General features: G+C 47.4%; 1 protein-coding gene across 1 annotated transcript; it reads right to left on the reverse strand.

Moving 5' to 3' along the window:
- Window positions 1-747: 747 nt before the first annotated feature.
- Window positions 748-22,612, reverse strand: smim45 (small integral membrane protein 45). Its single transcript, XM_078532001.1, has 2 exons — window positions 22,506-22,612; window positions 748-1,139 (listed from the first exon to the last, which is right to left on the reverse strand). Exon 2 carries the CDS (start codon window positions 1,135-1,137, stop codon window positions 931-933), a length of 207 nt encoding a protein of 68 aa, XP_078388127.1. The 5' UTR covers window positions 1,138-1,139; window positions 22,506-22,612; the 3' UTR covers window positions 748-930.
- Window positions 22,613-23,928: the final 1,316 nt, after the last annotated feature.

Consider the following 23,928-nt stretch of genomic DNA (forward strand, 5'->3'; position numbering starts at 1 on the left):
AGCATTGTGGATTAACAACAGCATTAAAATAGCACAACCAATAAGCTGAAACAAATTTGCTAAAAATAGTGATCAGAGACAACCAAAATCCTATCAATTCCAGTTGGATTCATTAACTGGGTAGTAGTCTATTGGATTTCCATTTTCAGAATCCCTGACCTAACAGCCATCGTCCTTGTAAATGCTCCAATTATGACACGTTGGCCATCATTCGGGACTCACATAACCTGCACTCCTACTTTCTACCTTCCCCATTTTGCACCAGATCGTTTTCAGGGAAAAGCCTTGCTCGAGAAGCGTCACTTGCTAATGGTTCTGTTTGTTTTTGGTTTGGTCCTCTCCTGATCCTGACGTATAGCATTCTAAAGGCCAGGAATTTTGCTGGAGCTGCGTCACCTCTATCACCATCACTTCGCTATAACCACCTTAAAGCTCCACAAACAGGAATTCCCCGCCACACATTTGCCAAAGTTATGGAGTGAGAGCAGCTCACAGCAGATTCCCACCCACCATGTTCCTTTGCTCGTTGAAACCAAATGGATCTGTGTCCCTCTGCCAGGGGTTTTGCTGCACTTTAAGAGTGCAAACAAATTTTGGGGACTCCATTACCCATTAGATTATTTCTTACAGTGAGCCTCCATATTGGAGGATAATGGCTACTTCAATCTTGGTGCCAATTTAGTTCCGACTTTTAAAAATGATTCTTGCCTGCTATCCTCAAATTCGCATCAAACTCACAAACAGCTTGTGACAATTTTTCTTACAACCACAAAAATAAATTGTAAGTGCCATGTAAATGTGAACTGGTCAATTTAAAGAATTTGGTTATTACTAAGTGCTCTGTTAAATGCTTATGAAGTGTGCCACGATTTGAGAAAATAAGCTAATGATTGTCCTTGTGGCTCTGTGTGGAAGTTCTTCATCAATGTTTCAGACCTCCGGAGGCCTGAAGCCCAGATTGTCCCGGATCATTAATGTTTTTCGGACTTCCCTCTCTGTGATGGGACGGCGTGTCCGCCACTTGTGAGCTTCTTGTAGGCCTGGTTCAAAGTAATAAATACAGGCGCCAAAACCAACCAGGATTAGAATGGAGATCATCAGGTAGACAGGGACGAACCAGTCTAGGAAGTGAGGCATCTCTGGAAAGGAAGAGGAAAGAAAGAGTTTTGTGAAGAGACATTTTTGCTGCATGTAAATTGTTTTCCTTTAATTTGGTTGGAGAAATGGACGAATGGGTTTGAACAAGTGAATCAATGAACAAACGAATGAATGAATGCTGCTTGGCACAGCGGATTAAACCATTGACTTCTGAAATCCACAACGGGGAAAAGAGATGGGATTAATAAATTGGAATAATGTCGAATCATAGGGAAACCTATGGTTGAGTTACAGAACATTACATAAGGGCAAAACAAAACAAAAACAGAATTACCTGGAAAAACTCAGCAAGTCTGGCAGCATCGGCGGAGAAGAAATCAGTCAACGTTTCGAGCCTCCATGGCCCTTCGGCAGAACTGCAGCATAGTTTCAACAAGGGAGAAATATAAATATGCTGCAGTTCTGCCGAAGGGCCATGGAGGCTCGAATCGTTGACTGATTTCTTCTCCGCCGATGCTGCCAGACTTGCTGAGTTTTTCCAGGTAATTCTGTTTTTGTTTTGTTTTGGATTTCCAGCATCCTCAGTAGCTTTTAGCTTTTTGTTTTTATCATTACATAAGGGCATATAGGACAGAAACAGGCTATTCACCCCAACCAGTCCTGGTGTTTATGCTCCACTCAAGCCTCCCCCATCTTTTCTCATCGAAATCTACCATTGTAACCCTCGATTCCCTTCTCCCTCACATCCTTGTCTAGCCTCCCCTTTTAAGCTCCTCTTTATACCCTATCCGCTTCAACCACTTGCAGCAATAATAAGTCCCACATACAAATTGATGACGAGAACTAGTTTTCACACTGAGTTGGAGGCTTGTGGGCTGAAACCTACTCCAGGGTTGTGAGCACATACTCGAGGCTGACAGGCCAGTGCTGAACCAGGCCGATGCTGCATTGTCAGAAATCCTGTCCCCTGCATGGAGATGTTTCTGATCAGGTGGACATTAAAGATCTCATGGCACTTCACAAAGAGCAGTGAGTTAGCTCGATATCCCAGCCAGCATCAATCCATCAGCCAACTTTCCCCAAAACAGACCATTCTAGCAATGACTGTTTCTGGGATCTTGCTCATGTTGCTCCCATAACTGTCACAACACTTTCAGGGAAGATCAAACAGGCTGGGGCTCTGTTTTTCTAGAAAAGAGAAGGCTTGAAAGGGTGACCTGATAGAGATGTTCCCACGTGTGGAGGAGGAACACAGGTGGCTCTGAGGATCACTTCCTATGTGTCACTGGTGGTCAAAAGAATCTGACCACCAGGGTAGAGAGAATATCGAGCTTCAGGTTTAGGAGTATCTCACTGGGATGAACTTTAAGCAGACAAGTTTTAAATAAAATTGAAAGCTGGGGGCAGATGAGGACCTTTTTTTAATGCATCGCTGTCTGAATCATCTTATGTTCTTCTCTTCGACATAAGCATACCAGTCATACACAATGATGGATGGAACAATAATGTGGGTTCTTTATTTGAAGATAAGACTATATTCAGATAATGCTCACTGGGAGCTAGGTATTGTACATCTGACTTCTATCATTGCTGCTCATAGGCTGCCTGCCAGTCATGGGACAAATACATCACATCCTGTCAAGGTAGGTAATGATTGACAGCAGTTTAAGATATGTACCCTTAAAGGTACATGCACATCATATTACAATAAAAGGATGCTGGAAGCAGATTCAATAGTAACGTTCAAAAGGGAATTTAAATAACAACAACAAGAGCCTGTATTTATATAGTACTCTTAATTCAATAAAATATCCCAAAGTGATTCCTAGAGCATTATAAAACAAAATATGACACTAAGCCGCATAAAGAGATATTATGTCAGATGACCAAAAGCTTGATTAAGAGATTTTAAGGAGTGTCTTAAAGGAGGAAATAGAGGGAGAGGTGGAGCGGTGTAGGGAGGGAGTTTCAGAGCTGAGCACCAAGGTACTGAAGGCTTGGCGGCCAATGATAGAGTGATTAAAACCAGGGATGCTCAAGAGGCCAGAATCAGGTGTGTGCAGATATCTCAGAGGGTTTGGGTCTGGAGAAGGTTACAGCACATAAGGCCATGGAGGGGTTTGAAAACAAGGATGAGAATTTTAAAATCAAGATGCTTGACCGGGAAGCAATGTAGGTCAGCGAGCACCGGGGGTGATAGGGGAACGGGACTCGGGGGTGATAGGGGAACAGGACTCGGGGGTGATAGGGGAACGGGACTCGGGGGGTGATAGGGGAACGGGACTCGGGGGTGATAGGGGAACGGGACTCGGGGGTGGTAGGGGAACGGGATTCGGGGGTGGTAGGGGAACGGGATTGGGGGGTGGTAGGGGAACGGGACTGGAAAAGAGAAAATTGATCAGAGAATTTGTGGAGAAAAGGAAGGCGGGTGTGATGAAACTCATAGCTATTTTAGAAAGCCAGCACAGGCACGATGGGCTGAATGGCCTACTTCAGGACTATATGATTCTTTGTTGGTGCTGTAAGTTACACACTAATCTATCACCCCACCTGAGCTAATCCAGCACAGACTGATGATATGAAAGACTGTCAGTTGTAAGTGTTCTCTGTGAAATGACATTGGGAGGTCTCTTTCCAGACCTCAGAGAGCACAGGGCCACGGCCCAAGACAGCATATATTGTACATGAGTAAGCCTCGCCCAGCGACACTACAGGTTGTCCGGTGATAGAATTAGCACATTTTAATGCACTAAAGGAGTTAGGCCTGAGATAAAAGAAAAAGACTTGCATTTATATAGCACCTTTCATGACCACATGACTTGACTGAAACCTATAAGATCCTGAGGGGTCTTGACAGGGTGGGTGTGGAGAGGATGTTTTCTCTTGTGGGAGAACCTAGAACTAGGAGTCACTGTTTAAAAATAAGGGGTCGCCCATTTAAAACAAAGATGAGGAGAAATTCTTACAGTCAGAGGGTCATGAGTCTTTGGGACTCTTCCTGAGAAGATGGTGGAAGCAGAGTCTTTGAATATTTTTAAGGCAGAGGTGGATAGATTCTTGGTAAACAAGGGGGTAATAGTTTATCGGCGGTAGTTGGGATGCAGATTTCAGGTTACTATCAAATCAGCCATGATCTTATTAAATGGCGGAGCAGGCTCGAGGGGCTGAATGGCCTACTCTGGCTCCTTGTTCGTATGTACATATGTTCACAGGATGTTCCAAAATACTTTACAGCCAATGGTGTACTTTTTGACGTGTAGTCATTGTTGTAATGTAGAAACTGCGGCAACAAATTTGCACACAGCAAGCTCCCACAAAGAACAATGTTCTGATTGTGGCCTCAACTCCACTTTCCTGTCTGTCCGCCCATAACCCTGGACTCCCTTGCCGATTAAAAATCTGTCTAACTCAGCCTTGAATCTATTCAATGACCCAGCCTCCCACTGCTCTCTGAGGGAGAGAATTCCACAGATTAACGACCCTCTGAGAGAAGAAATTCCTCCTCATCTCCATCTTAAATGGGAGACTCCTTATTTTTAAACCAGGGGATAAATATTAGCCAGGACACTGCCCCTGCTTTTCTTTGTAATAGTGCCATGGGATCTATAACGTCCACCTGTGAGGATAGACGGGGCCTCGGTTTACTGTCGTATCTGGGAAACGGCACCTTCCTGGCTCCTTTCTGCTCATCAGGTTAGCTTAAAACTGCAGTTCTAATGTCTGGGAAACTGTTCCACCGCTTGCCTGTAACATCCCTCAACTTAACCAGCACAAGGGAAATGGAATTGTGGTGTTTGTGTTTCTAAATTAACCACATCGATGCTGCCAGCACTGTGCAGCTATCAAACTAATTCATGTCAAAGGACAGTCATTCTCCCTATGCTTCAGTGAGACCAGCAGCAGCAATGTCCCAGAGGCTTATAGCTTCATTATGTGCCACTTAGTTACACTCTCAGCTACTACCTTCTCAGGAAATGGTCTTTTGCAACCGTCTTGTGTAGAGTTCATATTAAAACAGTGAATAGATTTGCTTTTACATCTTGTTGTCTTCTAGGCTGGTAATGTCTGTGCACTGTTTGTCCACAAGGATTAATGCCACAAAGCATCTCTTTGTCCACAAGACTGTCCCACTATTTAATCATATTTCCTTCAATTGATGTATATTTTGTGCTTCTGTGGTCAAAGTGCAAACTCTGCGAATTACCGACGTTAACACTGGAGGGTCCTGTATCCTTGTTTGGGGACAGAATATGAGCCCACCACAAAGCAGGCCCGTGATTGGGAGGGGGCGTGAACCTCTCTACATTGTCTCCTGTCTCCTCAGCCTCACAAGGAGCCAGTGTTCAGTTCAGAGGATTGTATGAATCTAGAAGAGGTGGAGTGTCTTTGCTAAGGGTGAATGTGAGCCTTGCTGATTGGGTCGTGGTGTTCAGGCTGCGATTGGGGCCTGGATAGGAGAACATTTGGGACGGTTTTGTTTGAGAGGAGTGCCCTAAGGAAGCTAAGAGAGGAAGACTCTTTTGCTTCTGAGGAGCACCGACTTGTGCTATTCCCGTCTGGCACCCTCCCACCTTGTGGCCTCAAGGCAAAGGTGAACAACTCTGTAGCCACGCATGCAACCTGGGTGCCTGTGGGCCTAACGCGAATTGGGTAAGCTCCTGCTGTTGCTGGCCACGATGATGTGGTCAATGGTGGAGTTCACCAGTGATCATTCTCTAGGTGTAACCATGGTGTATCATGGTAACTTTAGTCCCACAAAGTTTAGATGTATCAGAATTTATAGATCAATATTAAAAAACGGACTCAATGTCCCATACATTGGTCCCATGGGAGCAACAGAGAACTCTGTGATGACAGCATCACAGCATCATGGTTCAAACATGGACAAAAGAGCTGAACTCCCGAGGTGAGGTGAGAGTGACTGCCCTTGACATCAAGGCAGCATTTGACCAAGTGTGGCATCAAGGAGCCCTAACAAAGCTGGAGTCAATGGGAATCAGGGGGAAAGCTATCCACTGGTTGGAGTTATACCTAGCACAAAGGAAGATGGTTGTCGTTGTTGGAGGTCAATTATCTCAGTTCCAGGACATCACTGCAGGAGTTCCTCAGGGTAGTGTCCTTGGCCCAACCATCTTCAGCTGCTTTATCAATGACCTTCCTTCCATCATAAGGTCAGAAGTGGGGATGTTCGCTGATGATTGCACAATGTTCAGCACCATTCGCGACTCCTCAGATACTGAAGCAGTCCATGTCCAAATGCAGCAAGACCTGGACAATATCCAGGCTTGGGCTGACAAGTGACAAGTAACATTCGTGCCATGCAAGTGCCAGGCAATGACCATCTCCAACAAGGGCGACTCTAACCATCGCCCATTGACTTTCAATGGCATTACCATCACTGAATCCCCCACTATCAACATGCAGGTGGTTACCATTGTCCAGAAACTAAACTGGACTAGCCATATACATACTGTGACTACAAGAGTAGGTCAGAGGCCAGGAATCCTGCCCAAGTAACTCACCTTGTGACTCCCCAAAGCCTGTGCACCATCTACAAGGTACACATCTACACCCCACTTGCCTGGATGTGTGTGGCTCCAACAACACTCAAGGACAAAGCAGTCCGCTTGATTGGCACCCCATCCACAAACATTCACTCCCTTCGCCACTGACGCACAGTAGCAGCAGTGTGCACCATCTACAAGATGCACTGCAAAAACTCGCCAAGTCTCCTTAGACACCACCTTCCAAACCCATGACTGCTAGCATCTAGAATGCCAAGGGCAGCAGGCACATGGGAATACCACCACCTGGAAGTTCCCCTCCAAGCCACTCACCATCCTGACTTGGAAATACATCGTCGTTTCTTCACTGTCAGTGGGTCAAAATCCTGGAACTCCCTCCCTAACAGCACTGTGGGTGTACCTACACCACATGGACTGCGGCGGTTCAGGAAGGCAGCTCACCACCACCTTCTCGGGGGCAATCTTTCTTTTATTTGTTCATGGGATGTGGGCATCGCTGGATAGGCCAGCATTTATTGCCCATCCCTAATTGCCCTTGTTCAGAGGGCAGTTAAGAGTCAACCACATTGTGTGTGGGTCTGGAGTCACATGTAGACCAGACCAGGTAAGGACAGCAGATTTCCTTCCCTAAAGGGCATTAGTGAACCAGATGGGTTTTTACAATGGTTTCATGATCACCATTAGACTTTTAATTCCAGATTTCTTTTTGAATTTCACCATCTGCAGCAGCGGGACTTGAACCCAGGTCCCCAGAGCATCACCCTAGGTCTCTGAATCATTAGTCCAGTGACAATATCACTGCGCCATCACCTCCCCTTAATTAGGGATGGGTAATAAATGGTGGCCCTAGACAGCGAAGCCCACATCCTGTAAATAAATTTTTAAAAGTGTATATTCTATTCTTATGTCAAATCTTGTCTTAAAACAGGTAACCAATTATAATAAAGGCAAAATACTGCGGATGCTGGAAATCTGATACAAAAACAAAAAATGCTGGAAAAACTCAGCAGGTCTGACAGCATCTGTGGAGAGAGAAACAGAGTTAACGTTTTGAGTCCCTATGACTCTTCAGAGCTAAAGAGAAGTAGAAATGCACTGAAATTTATACTGTTTAAGGGGGCTGGAGTGGGTGAAGCTGGATAGAAGGCCAGTGATAGGTGGAGGCAAAGGAGAGATTGACAAAGATGTCATGGCCGAAAGGACAAAGGGGTGTTAATGGTAATGGTACTGGCTAAAGGAGGTGCTGATGGTGGCATTAAGGTCAGAAAGCAGAATGTGGGAATGGCAGGACAAGGGTAACACTCTGGAAAGAACAACATGAACTGACAGATGGTCCTAGTGGGGATGGAGTGATGGGAGGGGATGGTGGTGGGAAAAAAGATCAAAAATAGGCTAAAAGCTGGGGATAAAACAATGAATAAAGTGGAAATAAATTTTAAAAATAATAATAATAAAAATAAATGGAGAAAAAAAAAATTATTGGAAAAGGGGGAATCGGAAAGCGGGTGGGGATGGAGGAGAGAGTTCATGATCTAAAGTTGTTGAACTCAATATTCAGTCCGGAAGGCTGTAAAGTGCCTAGTCGGAAGATGAGGTGCTGTTCCTCCAGTTTGCGTTGAGCTTCACTGGAACAATGCAGCAGGCCAAGGACGGACATGTGGGCATGAGAGCAGGGTGGAGTGTTGAAATGGCAAGCGACAGGGAGGTCTGGGTCATGCTTGCGGACAGACCGAAGTTGTTCCGCAAAGCGGTCACCCAGTCTGCGTTTGGTCTCTCCAATGTAGAGGAAACCGCATTGGGAGCAACAAATGCAACAGACCAACTTGAAGGAGGTGCTGGTGAAATGCTGCTTCACCTGAAAGGAGTGTTTGAGTGTTGGGGAACAATTATAATACCCTAGATCAGAGGTGGGAAATCTGTGGGCCGGATCTGGCCCATTGCTTAATTTCATCCGGCCTGCAGCAAGTTTGCTAAAAATATAAATCTATGACAGTAGCACCTTCAAAATAGCATTTATCATCATCCTTATAAATGTGCTTTGGATAACATCATCAGCTAAATTACCATAATAATATTTAACAATATAACATTCTAATTCAGCCATCACATTAAAACAGCAGGTGAGTTGAACGTTTCTGCATTTTCTATAAAAACAGGAGGAAATCCCACCTCAATCTGATTGGCCAGCAGTCCTCTCATCCATGTAGCACCAGAACCTGTAGTGAGCAGGATTGGGACTGCAGGCAGTCCCCAGAGCCTAAATCCTGCAGGTAAGTTTTGGGGGTCTCAGGGCAGGGTGAGTAGGTGAGGCCTTAGGGTGTGGACAAACGGGGTTCAGGGTGTTGGTGGAGAGGCTGTGGGGGAAGGGAGCTTTGGGGAGTCCGAAGTTGCCCCACAGGAAGAGAAAGAAAAACCTGTTTTGAAAAAAGAAATTGGGATGAATGTGCCTCCAAATATTATTCCCTGTGTTGAGAGGGAAGGGAGGGAAGACATTGTGCCAAATCCCTGCTCAATATTCGGAAGTACATGAAACAGCCATAGGGGTGGGTAAGGTAGGCCGCAAAATCCCCCAAGGCCACGTTATGGGTAGCAATGTCTGGATTGTAGTGATGTATGTTTATCTTGGAGCTTTAAGCCAGTTAAGTTTGGGTGTGAGTGAGGGAGAGTTCTTATCATGGAATTTTAAAGATTTGTTGACCGAAGTACAAACTCAGATTTATTGTCTATCCCTTTGGGATCTGGAAGTCAATCATGTAGCATGAGGCTAGAGTCAAGTGTAGGTCAGATGAGTAAGGCTGGTGAGTACTTCTCCCTGAAGGAGTTTGAAATGCTCTTTTCCACTCTCTGTACCGTCCGGTAAATATCGCTCCTGTTGCTGCATGAACACTTGAGGGGGTTGCTGCCACCTTGCCTAGGTGTCACCTCAGGCCTGCTTGGTTTAAGTCAATAACTAGGGAAAACTGGAGAAAACTAGTTGTAAAGGGAGTGAAGAAAGTATGAGACAAATTCCAACCTCCACAAACCATAGGAAGAGGAGGCCATTCAGCTGCTGCTCCATTTAGTAAAACATGGCTGATCTGAACCTCAACTCCATGCACTTGCCTTTACTTCATATCCCTTAATACCCCTACCAAACAAAACTCTACCAATCATAGCCTCTGCGTAACTTAAAATCTCTATAAAAGGTCACAGAGAGCTCTTGCCAGCAGATTGTGTGGACTGTTCTTGATAATATACAGATTCCATTGCCATTCTTTGCTTTTTAATGATTTTAATTCCTCCCAATTAAAATAAGCATTGACCAAAAAAATTGAACTTGCATTTCTACAGCATCTTGCATGTTCTCAAGATGCTCCAAGACATTTCCCAGCCAATGAAAAGTAGTTATTGTGGCAGCCAGTTTTTCCACAGCAAGGGGCCACATGGAACAATAGTTGACCAGTTAATTTGTTTGATGGTGTTGTAGAATAAATATTGACCAAGGCAGCAGTTTAACATTTAATCCAATAGATGCCACCTTAAGCAATCGCACTCTGTCACTATTGGAGTGAAGATTCACCTTAACACATGTGTTCAAGGCCTATGGGACTTGAGATCACAACCTTCTGACTCAGGGGTAAGTGTGCTACCAGTTTGGTTGTTGCGTTCTGCCTTCACCTTTCAAGAGAATCTATTCCAGACATCCAGTATGGGTTCGATGGGCCGAATGGCTCATTGTAATGCTATTTGCTGCCCCAACCTCAGTCTTCCTTTGCTGTCCTATCACAGAATCACAGAATTGTTACAGTGTAGAAGGAGGCCATTCGGCCCATCACCGGCTCTCTGAGCATTTTAACTTAGCACCAATCTCCTGACTTTTCCCTGTATCCCTGCACATTGTTTCTATTTAAATAATCATCCAATGCCCTCTTGAATGCCTCGATTGAACCTGCCCCCACCAAACTTCCATGCAGTGCATTCCAGACTCGAACCACTCGCTGTGTGAAAAAGTCTTTTCTCATCTCACATTTGTTCCTTTTGCAAAACACTTTAAAACTGTGGCCCCGGTTCGCGATCTGTTTACAAGCGGGAACAGTTTCTCCCTATTTACTCTGTCCATTCTTTAGAATAATACCCTTTATTTTATACTGTCTCTCCATGTTCTTTGTACCAAATTGCATCACCTCACACTTCTCCACATTGAACTTCATCTGCCACCTATCTGCCCACTCCACCAATGTGTTAATGTCCCTTTGACATTCTACACTGTCCTCCTCACAGCTTACAATATATATCAGGAAAAGCAAGGGTCCCAATACTGACCCCGTGGAACTCCACCTTCTTCCAGCCCAAAAAATAGCCATGAACCATTGCTCCCTGTTTCCTATCCCTCAGCCATTTAGTATCCACGTTGCTACTGTCCCTTTTATTCCATGACCTATAACTTCCCTCACAATATGTGGGATTCTCTCTGCTATGGTAAATAAGTTTACAAAGCATCACAAGGGAGTTATAAAACCAAAAGCTTTCATTAACTGTCTAACCACACGATAACATTGGAGCCCTTTTTGGAAAGCAGTGGGTAGCATAATGAACAAATGCACTTTCACCTCTGCGAAATATGCCTGAATCCTAAACTAACCGACTTTGGTATCATCCGATTACTAACTCTTGATACCAAGCCCTCTTTGATAATCTTTACAAGTCCCCTGCACTTGCACCCTTCATAATAAAGGTTTCTCAGTAAGAGGCAGCGAAATGCTCTCCTCTGTTTAAAAACAAATCTTGAAATGAAATAATTCTAGCAGCCATCCCTGCAGATCTTAGTGAGACTACAGCTCACAAACAATTTACCACCGAATTAGCGATCTTGTTCAGAGCCAGCTGTGGGGAACAGAATGTCAGGTTGGCATTAGATTGGGGTTAAGACATTATAGTAGGTGGAATTAAAGGAGCTGAATTCTGTGCTTGACTCTGACCTGGGAGTCTCTCTCTCTCTCACTCTCTCTCTACCGCTACAGCATTGCCTCTCTTGCTCTGTTCCCTCCCCTCTCTCTTGCTTTAATGGGTTACAAATGGCCTGTCAGTGAATGTAAATGTCATACTGTAGATGCCATTTATATTACAGAAGCAGGAGGATATTAAAATGAAGTGTGCTGCTAAGCTGAAACTGGTGAGTGCATTTCAGTCTCCCTCACTCACCAAGCCCTGATGAAGCCTGTACATTTGTTCCCTAAACCATCCAATTTTCTGGTCTTAAGAGGGCTTCAACATCCCAGCAAAACTTTGGAAGCTGACTTTGAATCAGGTGGCAATGTGGGCCGGGTGGTGAGGGGTGGTGAGGGTGGCAGGAAACTCCTATGTCAGGTTCAATCTCGGACCATTTCTTGATGGCAAGTTCCTACTCCATATGGCCTCAAGAATATCTCCACTAACCCTACTATATAGGCAAACATTGATAATTGGCCCAGGTTAACAAACAGGAAGCTCACTCTGTTCATCACTTTAGCTAGTGGAATTACACTTTAATTCATTCACAGGATGCGACCATCACCAGGTGGTAAGGTCAGCATTTATTGCCCATCCCTAATTACTCTTCAGTAACCTTCATGAACACAACAGAATGAGTTGCCGGGTCATTTCAGAGGCAGTTAAGAGTGCGTCTTTGCTGTGGGTCTGGATCCACATGTAGGCCAGACCAGGTAAGGATGGCAGATTTCCTTCCCTAAAGGGCATTAGTGAACCAGGTGAGTTTTTATACCAATCCAGGAGTCACATGATCACCATTACTGAGACTGACATTTTTATTTAATTAATTGAGGGAACCAAATGTAATATTTCCAAGTTTGCTGATGACACAAAACTAGGTGGGAATGTGAGTGGTGAGGAGGATGTTAAGAGGTTTCAAGGTAATTTACACAAGTTGAGTGAGTGGGCAAATACATGACAGATGCAGTATAAAGTGGATAAGTGTGAAGTTATCCACTTTGTAGGAAAAACAGAATGTCAGAGTACTATTTAAACGGTGATAGATTGGGAAATGCTGATGTACAAAGGGACCTATGTTTCTATAGGGATCAAAGGGTATGGGGAGAAGGTGGGAGCAGGCTATTGAGTTGAATGATCAGCCATGATCAGAAATGACCATTCTTCTGAATGATTATGAATGAACAAACACAGTGATTCTTTCTTCCGATATTTTCTCACCAGTGCGAGGGCTCACACTACGTTTGAAAATACCAGACTTAGTCCCACAGACGTGAATATTACCTAAATGTCCTGGAAACAGTTCCTGTGGCCCTTTAAACAGCTGACAGCTCAATTGTTACCTCTGAGACAGCCCAAAGATTTAGTGTTAATTCCGACTGGGTGTACGATGTTTAACCGCAGCTAACTTTTCCAATCTTCCTGTGGTAGTTATGAAATTAAAGAGGTAGTCACTGAGCCAAAGATAGAACAATGTTTGACCAGAGTGAAAGGATTTTACACTTACACCATGGCCGGGATTTTCTGTGCCCGCCAGTGTCAGGTGTGTTTGGTGGTGTGACCGGACAATATGGTGCGACTGCTTTCATGATGGTGTGAAACCAATTTGCGATCATCTGCTCAGCCCACCAATGACAGGCCGCGTTTCCAGCCATTGGATGTCAGGAACCTCATTGTAATACATCTGCATATCATTATTAGGCCAACCTGCTGGGATCGTTTCCCCCCCCCGCCCCCGCCAGCCCTGCTGGGATCGTTTCCCCCCCCGCCCCCGCCAGCCCTGCTGGGATCGTCCCCCGCCAGCCCTGCTGGGATCGTCCCCCCCCAGCCCTGCTGGGATCGTCCCCCAGCCCTGCTGGGATCGTCCCCCCCGCCTCCCACCAGCCCTGCTGGGATCGTCCCCCAGCCCTGCTGGGATCGCCCCCCCCACCCCCCCCCAACTCTGCTGGGATCGTCCCCCCAGCCCCCCCCCCCCCAGCCCTGCTGGGATCATCCCCCCAGCCCTGCTGGGATCGTCTCCCCCAGCCCTGCTGGGATCGTCTCCCCCAGCCCTGCTGGGATCTTCTCCCACCAGCCCTGCTGGGATCGTCTCCCCCAGCCCTGCTGGGATCGTCTCCCCCAGCCCTGCTGGGATCGTCTCCCCCAGCCCTGCTGGGATCGTCCCCCCCAGCCCTGCTGGGATCGTCCCCCCCAGCCCTGCTGGGATCGTCCCCCCCAGCCCTGCTGGGATCGTCTCCCCCAGCCCTGCTGGATCGTCCGCCCATGTGGGCCGGAAAACACATCGATTTCTTTCACAACCGTACATAAGCGACGTGCACTTGGTGAGCTGCATTTCGCTCGGGACTTCGAGGTTTATTTGCCTATCACTGTCATCAGCACCAGGCAGCGCAGACAGCACCACATCACCTTTAGGGGGGCTCACAGGCAGGTCTCTACCTACCAGACCAGCCATAAAGTGGGGGTGGCTTTTCAAAGGCTGCAGGACTAGGGCTGGCTTGGGGAAGGGGGAGAAGGGGCCTCAGGTAATGGAAGAGGCTGCAGGGTGAGGGCTGTACTGGGGAATGAGGGTAATCCAGGGGGTGTGTGGGGGCACATGTTGATCTGTGCAAATGGCCTCAAGATAGTGAGGGCTGAGGAGGCAGCCTCCAGAGGAGATGAGGCCAGATGGAGATGTGAGGGTGTGTGTGAGAGAGTGAGTGGTGATGTCCCTTGAGCTGGTAGTGAGTGAGGTGCCAGTGAATGTGTGATGGGCTTGTGAGTGGGTGAGTTTAGGGTGATGAGATGGTTGCCTTACCCTGGCAGCACAGATAAGATCATACATCCTCTTTCTGCATTGGATGGCCAACCTCTTGTGTGCAGCATTGGCACTGACCACCACTGCCACCACCTCCCAAGCCTGGTTGGTCACACTGCTGCCCATCCTGTGGCCAGAGCGGGGGTAGAGGACATCCCGACGGGACTCTATGGTGTCCAAAAAGCATCACTAAGCCTGGGGGCTGCAGTCTTTTTGCCTTTTGTGGACATCTTCCCTGCAGCAGTCGTGGGCTGGAAGCACTGAGATGTGGTGCGCACATCTGGACTTTAAAGATGGTGCCCGGCGTGATGAAGCGGTGAGGTGATGGCGTGGCGGGTGAATGAGAGCCTGCCCACCATGGAAACAGCGTGTATCTCAGGAATGCATAACTAACGCGGTGGGTTTGGGACGATACGGCGTGAAAAGCAGTTACCATGGCTGGCAGGTAAAACGTGGTTTTACCCACCCACTACCACACTTAATGCAAATCTGGGACGATTCTGCCCTGTGTAAAAATTTGCTCTGAATAGGGAAGTTGTTATCTTAAAGGAATTCCTTTGAGGAACTGGTGGCCTCAGTGTTTCGGGCAGTGTGCTCTGGGGGAATCACTAGAATAGGTGGAAGAGGTAGTTATATATTGTGGAGTCTCCTGTGCAATTGTGGGCTTGTCTATGTAGCGTTCATTGGTTCAACTGTTCTGTGTTTGATTATGTGAGTCTGTTTACTATTGATGTTTACTGTGCTTGATTAGTTAAGCCTGGATGTGGACTCAGGGAAAAGTAAACAAACTGTAGAAAGAACTGGAAGACAGAGCTTAAGCATGGAGTCGAAACCTTAAATCACGTGAATAAAACCTGTTACACACATAGAAACAAGTGTCATCTCTGCATAGCTCCGACACATATTATCTGTACAACAGTCCACACTGGGGAAACAGGCTGTCGCTTACACACTAGACTCAACGAACATCAAACCCACTTCAAACACAGTGAATGCGACAAATCAGTCATTGTCAAAAATGCTCAGTTTAATAACTACCACATCCAATGGTCTAACTCTAGACTTATCTCATCCATCCATTGTACCAGCAATCAAGACACGTCATGGAGATTTACCAACACCACACTCTGTCCTCCAAGACAGTGGCCTTCACATCAGTGACATCCGGCTACCCTGACTGAAGAAACACATGACCATCCATTCCGTTCGGTCGACCAACCAGCAGCAAGAATACTAACACGTGCTGACCTATTACAAACACAATAGCCTGGCCAATCAGCAGTAAGATCCCGCCAAATTCCCACCCACTTATATATAACCACCTCTGTCCGCTGCTCGGGTCATTCCTCCAGACGATGGGTAGAGTACACTGCCCAAAACATCGAGGCCTGTCACTTCCCTAAGGAATTATTTCAAAATGAGAACTGCTCTTTTCAGAGCAAATTTTTACACGGTATAACCGTAAAATGGTCTTACTCAATGTTACTGCTTTTACCATGAAAAGCTTTCAACAGCTTATAATTTTTGAGCGCAGGACAAGTTAGCAAACATCACAACCAAGGTGCATGTCCCAAACTAGCCCATAGGCAACGGCAGAGGGTCTACTGAAAACAAATGAGCAGTCACACAAGTTAGTGTTCATTCTGAAGTTGTGTGTTCGGGTGCCTAAATTACACCGTGGTTGCCTGGGTGGTAATTGTCTGTCCCTGGTAGAACCTGCCTGTTGTGTATCAGTGGAATTGATGCTCAGATCGGGTATCACCTGCGGCTTGGAGCGCAGAACATGCAATTCCGAGAGTTGAGTGCATCATCATCGGCGACAATACAATGCGGCACTGTGTGAGTATGGCGCTGTCAGAGGTGCCACCTTTTGAATGGCACATTAAACCAAGGTCCTGTCTGCAAAAGATCCCATGGCACTATTTCGTAGAAGAGGAGAATCTTCCTAGCCAACATTCATCCCTTCAACCAACATCACTGAAAAAGATAAATTATCTGGTCATCAGTACATTGCTGTTTGTGGGATCTTGCTGTGTGCAAATTGGCTGCTGTGTTTCCCACAATACAACAGTCACTACACTTCAAAAGTGGTTCATTGGTTCTACAGTGTTTTGGGACATTCTGAGTTTGTGAAAGGTGCTATACAAATGCAAGTCTTTCTTTATAATTGATTCTCCTCTGGGTGGGAGTTGCCTCCACAGATCCAGAAAAATTCCACGCGGCTTCAAATCCCGATTGGAGTTTGTAATCTTTGTCGGAGCACTGCGTTTAATCTGAAGGAGATGTCAGTGAGATTCAGCGCTCAAAGCGTCAAGGGCCATTTGACATTCTGCTGACAGACACTGGTAAGAAAGCTAATTTAAAAAGACTGAATGTTCCCTGCTGTCCGGTGAACTGGAACTCGCTTGACATTGTCTGGGGAGGACTAGGCTGCAATCAATCTCCCAGCAGCAGTTAGCGCCTGAGAGAAAATATTTCACCTGAAACCGTTTTTCACTTTCCCAGTTTGGGGCCGGAAAGGAGGCGAGAGGCTGGGAAAATTGGCAGCAATGCCAGGCGGCCGGATGTCCTGCCTCTGTTTCCTCGCTAATCTTCGAGGCCGGTGGGAGGTGGGCCTCTGAACTCACTCCCGCTCCTAAGCAGGCCCATTCAGGTAGTTAAGGGCTGGTTAAAACCCCGTCCATCTCTACAAACTTCTGGAATCTTCCGGGGGGGCGGGGGGCAGCTGGTACTCAGCTGCTGTCTGAATCAGATCCACGGCCAGCAGTTGAGGACCACGTCGGTGGTGGGGGGCAGGGCGAGAAATGAAGGCCAGGAAAGTGAATGTGTTCATGCTTTTTATTGCTTAAAGGGCTTACCTGTTTGGAGTTAAAGCTTCAGCTGCCCATCATAGATCAGGGAAGGAGTTAACCTGAAGAACTTTGTCAGTTCAGGGGGTCATCACCCTCCTGGCATTACATTGGGCATCAGAGCAGTGGGCATAGTACTTGGACACCGCCCGAGCACCAGAAAGGGTGCAGCTGGAAATGGTGGAGTGATAGTGTCTTTGGACTAGTAATCCAGAGGCTCAGGTTATACTCTGGGGTCAGAGGTTCAAATCCCACCACAGCAACTGGTGGGAATTAAATTCAATGAATAAACCTGGAATGTAAAGCTAGTCTCAGTAACAGTGACCATGACAACTATCATCGATTGTTGTAAAAACCCATCTGGTTCACTAATGCCCTTGAGGGAGGGAAATCTGCCATCCTTACCTGGTCTGGCCTACATGTGACTCCAGACCCACAACAATGTGGTTGACACTTAACTGTTCTCTGAAATGGCTGAGCAAACCACTCAGCTCAATGGCAATTAGGGTGGGTAACAAATGCTGGGCTAAAGGGGAAAAATAAAACCTGTGAAATTGAAGCCATTGAAGATGAGGAGCACCAGCCTCCTTCAGGGAGGGGTGAATACTGGGGATCAGGAGGCCAGAGGAGAGGGTTGAGGGGCACTGAGGAGAAGGAGACATCAGCCTGAGCTAGGGGCTGAGGTGAAGGGACCTGTAGATGACTGAGAACCATTGGTGAGGAGACTGTGACTCTCTAGGCAGATGGTGACAGACATCTGTGGACCTCTATGGCATTTCACAGGTGGCTGCACACTGGTGCTTCACCCAGGTGAAAGATCACTCTTTACCAACGCTCAACAACACATCAGAATCACAACTGAGGGCACTGGGTCCGGTGCCTGGGCTGTTCAGGTAATACCCTCCCACAAGGACTTTGGTCATTGTAGTGGTCTGCTGTGCTCCACTACACAGCCCTCCAGGGAGACACGGATGGTGAGGTCCTGTTGGGGGACAGCTCATAAGCTGAGGAGCAGGATGTAAGAGAGGAGGAGGATTGGAGGCAGAGGGCGATGACACTGAACAGAGAGGTTCCCCCATGCAAGACAAGGTTGCCTCCTCCTGCCATCCCCACAGGAAGAGGACCTCCTTCCCCCGTGCCTCAAAGGGAGTTGGGGGTTTGGTGGTGGGGGTTTGGTGGTGTGGGGGTTTGGTGGTGGGGGTTTGGTGGTGTGGGGGTTTGGTGGTGTGGGGGTTTGGTGGTGTGGGGGTTTGGTGGTGGGGGTTTGGTGGTGTGGGGGTTTGGTGGTGGGGGTTTGGTGGTGTGGGGGTTTGGTGGTGTGGGGGTTTGGTGGTGTGGGGGTTTGGTGGTGGGGGTTTGGTGGTGTGGGGGTTTGGTGGTGTGGGGGTTTGGTGGTGGGGGGGTTTGGTGGTGTGGGGGTTTGGTGGTGGGGGTTTGGTGGTGTGGGGGTTTGGTGGTGGGGGGGTTTGGTGGTGTGGGGGTTTGGTGGTGGGGGTTTGGTGGTGTGGGGGTTTGGTGGTGGGGGTTTGGTGGTGTGGGGGTTTGGTGGTGGGGGTTTGGTGGTGTGGGGGTTTGGTGGTGTGGGGGTTTGGTGGTGTGGGGGTTTGGTGGTGTGGGGGTTTGGTGGTGTGGGGGTTTGGTGGTGTGGGGGTTTGGTGGTGGGGGTTTGATGATGGGGGTGAGGGTTTGATGATGGGGGTGGGGGTTTGGTGGTGAGGGTGGGGGTTTGGGGGTGGGGGTGGGGGTTTGGTGGTGGGGTTTTGGTGGTGTGGGGGTTTGGTGGTGGGGGTTTGGTGGTGTGGGGGTTTGGTGGTGGGGGTTTGGTGGTGTGGGGGTTTGGTGGTGGGGGTTTGGTGGTGGGGGTTTGGTGGTGTGGGGGTTTGGTGGTGGGGGTTTGGTGGTGTGGGGGTTTGGTGGTGTGGGGGTTTGGTGGTGTGGGGGTTTGGTGGTGTGGGGGTTTGGTGGTGTGGGGGTTTGGTGGTGTGGGGGTTTGGTGGTGTGGGGGTTTGGTGGTGTGGGGGTTTGGTGGTGGGGGTTTGGTGGTGTGGGGTTTTGGTGGTGTGGGGGTTTGGTGGTGTGGGGGTTTGGTGGTGTGGGGGTTTGGTGGTGTGGGGGTTTGGTGGTGGGGGTTTGGTGGTGTGGGGGTTTGGTGGTGTGGGGGTTTGGTGGTGTGGGGGTTTGGTGGTGTGGGGGTTTGGTGGTGGGGGTTTGATGATGGGGGTGAGGGTTTGATGATGGGGGTGGGGGTTTGGTGGTGAGGGTGGGGGTTTGGGGGTGGGGGTGGGGGTTTGGTGGTGGGGTTTTGGTGGTCGGGGTGGGGGTGGGTGTTTGGTGGTGGGGGCCGCTTCAATCGTTGTGCAGTAATTATGGAAGAAGTGTCTCTATCTTTACACCCCAGTTTTGGGGAGCGAGGACTGGGGGACAGGATGTCTCCCTCTGTGTGTAAACGTGTACAGTGTGGCAGCCAAAAACGCTGGAACCAAGACACAACTCAAATGGGTGAAGGAGTTAATAGGCCGACAGTACACAGTTATTGTGGCAAGTGTCCTCAGTCTATTCGGACTCCAGATTCTATCTGTGAGATTCTCGCCTGTGCGTTATCTGTGGGCAGATCACATTCCTCCTCTTTGAGGGGAGGGGGAAGGGGATAGACTTTTGTTTCCTTCCAGGTGAAGGTGTTTTGCAAAGGAAATATTTTCTTCTCAATTTTTGTTACCAAGTCTCAGCATTAGCAACAACATCTTGCATTTATATAGCACCTATAACATAGTAAAACATCCCAAGGTGCTTCACAAGAGCATTAATAAACAGAATTTGACACCAAGTTGATCACATGAGGAGCAATGGGGAGCAGTGACCTTAAGCTTGGTCAAAGAGGTAGGTTTTAAGTGATGCCTTAAAGAAGAGGGGAAGTGAGAGGTTTAGGAATGGAATTCTTGAGGTTAGGGTTCAGGCAGTAGAAGACATGGTTGTCAATGGTGCAGAGACCAAAACTAAGGATGTGTAAGATGCCAAGATTGGAGGAGCACAGAGATCTCAGAGGATTGTTGGGCAGGAGCCCTCACCCTCAAGTATGGTACAATGAGTCTTACCATATTCGGCCCCATCAATGCATCTCAGCCAAACCTCAGGGGAGCACCTTCGAATAAAGGACATTAGTGAACCAGATAGGTTTTTACAACAATCAGTAATGGTTTCATGGTCATCATCAGACTTTTAATTCCAAATTTCATCATCTGCCATGGTGGAATTCAAACTCAGGTCCCCAGAGAATTACCCTGGAATACTAGTCCAGTAGCAATACCGCTAAGCCACTGCCTCCCCTAGGGATAAGCAATAAGTGCTGGTCTTCCCAGTGATCGTGTGTCTCTGTTTGTGTCTGTGTGTATGTATGTGTCTGTCTGTGTCCCAGCAAATAGTCAAATCTCCGGCTTTTATAAGGGGAGCCATCACTGGGCCTATCACTGAGGTCACTGAGTTTCTGGAGCATAGTGAGAAACAGCCAGCGAGTACTCACCTAGGAAAAACTGTTGTTCATTAATTTAAATGGAGGAGAATTGTGTGGGGACTCTACAGGCATGCTTCGGCCCACTTCTTATTTCTCATGATCTTATGATCACTTGATTTACGCAGTTGCCCAGGCGACGCTGTGCTGGCCGAGAGATAACTCCCCCTTTAAGATCATTCGAAACATGAGCAGGGGTGGTCCAATCAGCCCATTGAACATGCTCTGCCATTTGGTAAGATCATGGCTGATCTGATTTTGGCATCCACTTTCCTGCCTGGCTCCCATAACCCTTGACTCCCTTGTGGATCAAGAGTCTCTTTAACTCGGCCTTGAATATACTCAATGCCCCAGCCTCCATTGCTCGCTAGGGATGAGAATCCCAAAGACTGGCTGAGAGAAAAAAATTCCTCCTCATCTCCATCTAAAATGGGAGACCCTTTATTTTTAAACTGTGTACCCCCCTCATTCTAGACTCCCCCATGAGGGGAAACATCCTCTCAGCATCTACCCTGTCATCTCCCTCAGAATCATAAGATTCAATAAGATCACCTCTCATTCTTCTAAACTCCAATGAGTATAGGCCCAACCTTTCCTCATAAGACAATCCCTTCATCCCAGGAATCAGCCCAGTGAATCTTCTCTGAACTGCTTCCAATGCAAGTATATCCTTCCTTAAATAAGGAGAGCAAAACTGTACACAGTACTCCAGGTGTGATCTCACCAATGCCCTGTACAGCCGTAGCAAGACTTCCCGACTATACACTCCATCCCGTCACAATAAAGGCCAACATTCCTAATCCCTTACTGTACCTGCACACTGACTGTTTGTGATTCATGTACAAGGACACCCAGGTCCCTTCGTACCGGAGCATTCTGCAGTCTCTCTCCATTTAAATCATATTCTGCTTTTCTATTCTATTACTGACAGTTACAGAACGACAATATTTCCCCTGTGCCCCACTGTCCTGTGTGGGAATGGAAAATGTATCACCAATGGTAAGGCTGCCCTTTTAAACAGTAAAGCAAGGTGCTCTGTGATTTAAACACAGGTAGTCGCTGTGGCCTAGAGGTGAGCCCACTCACCTCTGGGCTGGAAAATTGTGGGTACAAATCCCATATATACCTGAGATAGGCATATAAACTGCACTGATGCTCCAGAGCAGTGAGGGAGTGCTGCGCTGTGATGAAACATTAAATTGAGGTCTTGTCTGTCCACTTGGGTGGACACAGCAAATTAGATAGCATTACTTTGAACAAAATCAGAGGGAGTTCTCCCCAGTTTTCATATTCATCTCTGGAGTAGATGACCTGGTCATTTACCACATTGCTGTTGGTGGGAGCTTGCTGTGTGCAAATTGGCTGCCATGTTCCCTGCATTACAACAGTGGCTATACTTCCAAAGTAATTAACTGGATTGTTTTTGGATATCCTGAGGTTGTTGCAGGTTATATATAAATGAACTCTCAGAATTAAAGGGGGGGGGTTTACAATCTTCTTTTGACATTTCTCTAACTATCAGTAACTAACGCACTGGACTAAGTTCCCAATAGTCACCAGGCTTTAATGTTGCTGTGTAACATCTTGTTGCCAGTGGCAGGCCTGGACAGTAATTCTGGGGTATTCAAGTCCTCCGAGCAGCAATTTCAATTAAGAGAAGCGATTGTGTCAGCATGTCCTACTTCTCCTGAAGGCGCAGCCAGTGAAACATGTCAAAAAATTACAGAAAGCATGCAGTACACAGAGCTGCTGACCCAGTGCAGACTTACTCAATGTAGAGACCAGGGCAGCTGCCACTCCGAGATGGATTTGGGTGAGGGAGGAGGGGGTGAGGTCACACCAGTACGGCCACTTCCTGTGTCCTCCTCAAGGTCCCATTTTCCAGAGAAAGGAAGTGAGTTCTGGGTCAGATGGAGCCTGGCACCAACTGAAGCAAACAGGATTGGCAGTCAAACGCAGGCTCTCATAGAGCCCACTCAAGCCCCCGCGCTCTCTCTATTCCTTTCCAAGGCTCCCTGTCTGTTTCTCTCTCTCTCTCTTTCTCTCTCCTTTCCCCTACACACCACCAATCTGGCAAATCTCCAGCCTGAAAAATCCCTCCCTGAAGACTTGTCTCAGCCAATCAGCGCTTTTTTTTTTAATGGGCTGGATAGATTTTTTCATCTGTTGGTTGTCAGGGTAACCAGTTGGGTGAGCTGTTTCATGTGGTGCTGAGGAGAGAGAGAGAGAGAGAGAGAGAAAGGGACAGAGATGAAGCATCATATCAAAGGTTGACCTAGAAACTCACAGAGACACAGTGAATAAAGGCAGCGATGGACTGAAATTGTCCGGCTTTTATGGGAGTTTTCATTTCCCTGGCAACGCCTGGTGTTTATGAACAGTTTTACTGTTCGGGTTTGTTAGGTAGCACAGCTGAGGCCAACTGATTTTACATATTTTTATACTCAGCACAGATTCAAACTCAAAGAAGTGACGCTTTGTCACATACGCAATATCCCTAAGTAACAAGAAAGACTAGTATTGATTAGTGTTAGTACCAGTCTGGGCTCAGTGGACAGCAGCCTTGCAGCTAGGTCAGTATGTTTGTGGGTTCAATAGCCACTCCAGAGACTTGAGCACAAAGAGTCTAGGCTGAAACTCCAGTGCAGTACTGAGGGAGCCCTGCACTGTTGGAGGTGTTGCCTTTTGGCTGCGAGGATGAGCTGTCCTCTTCGATGGTCGTAAGAGATCCCGTGGCGTTGTTTTTAAGAAGAGCAGGGGATCTCTTCCCACTGTCTTGACCAAAATTTGTCCCTTAGTCAACATTACTTTAAAAAAAAAGGGTTAGCTGATCAATATCACATTGCTGTTTGTGGAATCTTGCTCTGTATGCTAATTAGCTGCTGTGTTTCCTATGTTACAACAGTGACTACATTTCAAAAGGCTGTAAAGCACTTTGGGCCATCCTGTGGTGCTGAAAGGCGCTATAGAAATGCAAGTCTTTCTTTTCTCTTAGTCCAAGTAGTTTATTGATCGCAGCCTTTGCAGATCTTCCTGATCTCAGTCAGGTTCACAGTTATACCATTAGCTTTGGCTGCAAAGCGCCAGGGCTCCCCACTCCTGCAGCCGAATTTTACGTCCCCCCCAGCAGGCGTGTTTCCTGCGGAGGGGAGGGGTGGGTGCCCACTCCACCACCTTCCCACCCACCCCTGA

The sequence above is a fragment of the Cetorhinus maximus genome, chromosome 29 (genome assembly GCF_964194155.1).
Source record: "Cetorhinus maximus chromosome 29, sCetMax3.hap1.1, whole genome shotgun sequence".
Lineage (NCBI taxonomy): Eukaryota > Metazoa > Chordata > Chondrichthyes > Lamniformes > Cetorhinidae > Cetorhinus > Cetorhinus maximus.

Excerpts from the sequence above, each read along its gene's own strand:
- smim45 (XM_078532001.1), bottom strand. The coding sequence starts at position 1,137 with ATGCCTCACTTCCTAGACTGGTTCGTCCCTGTCTACCTGATGATCTCC.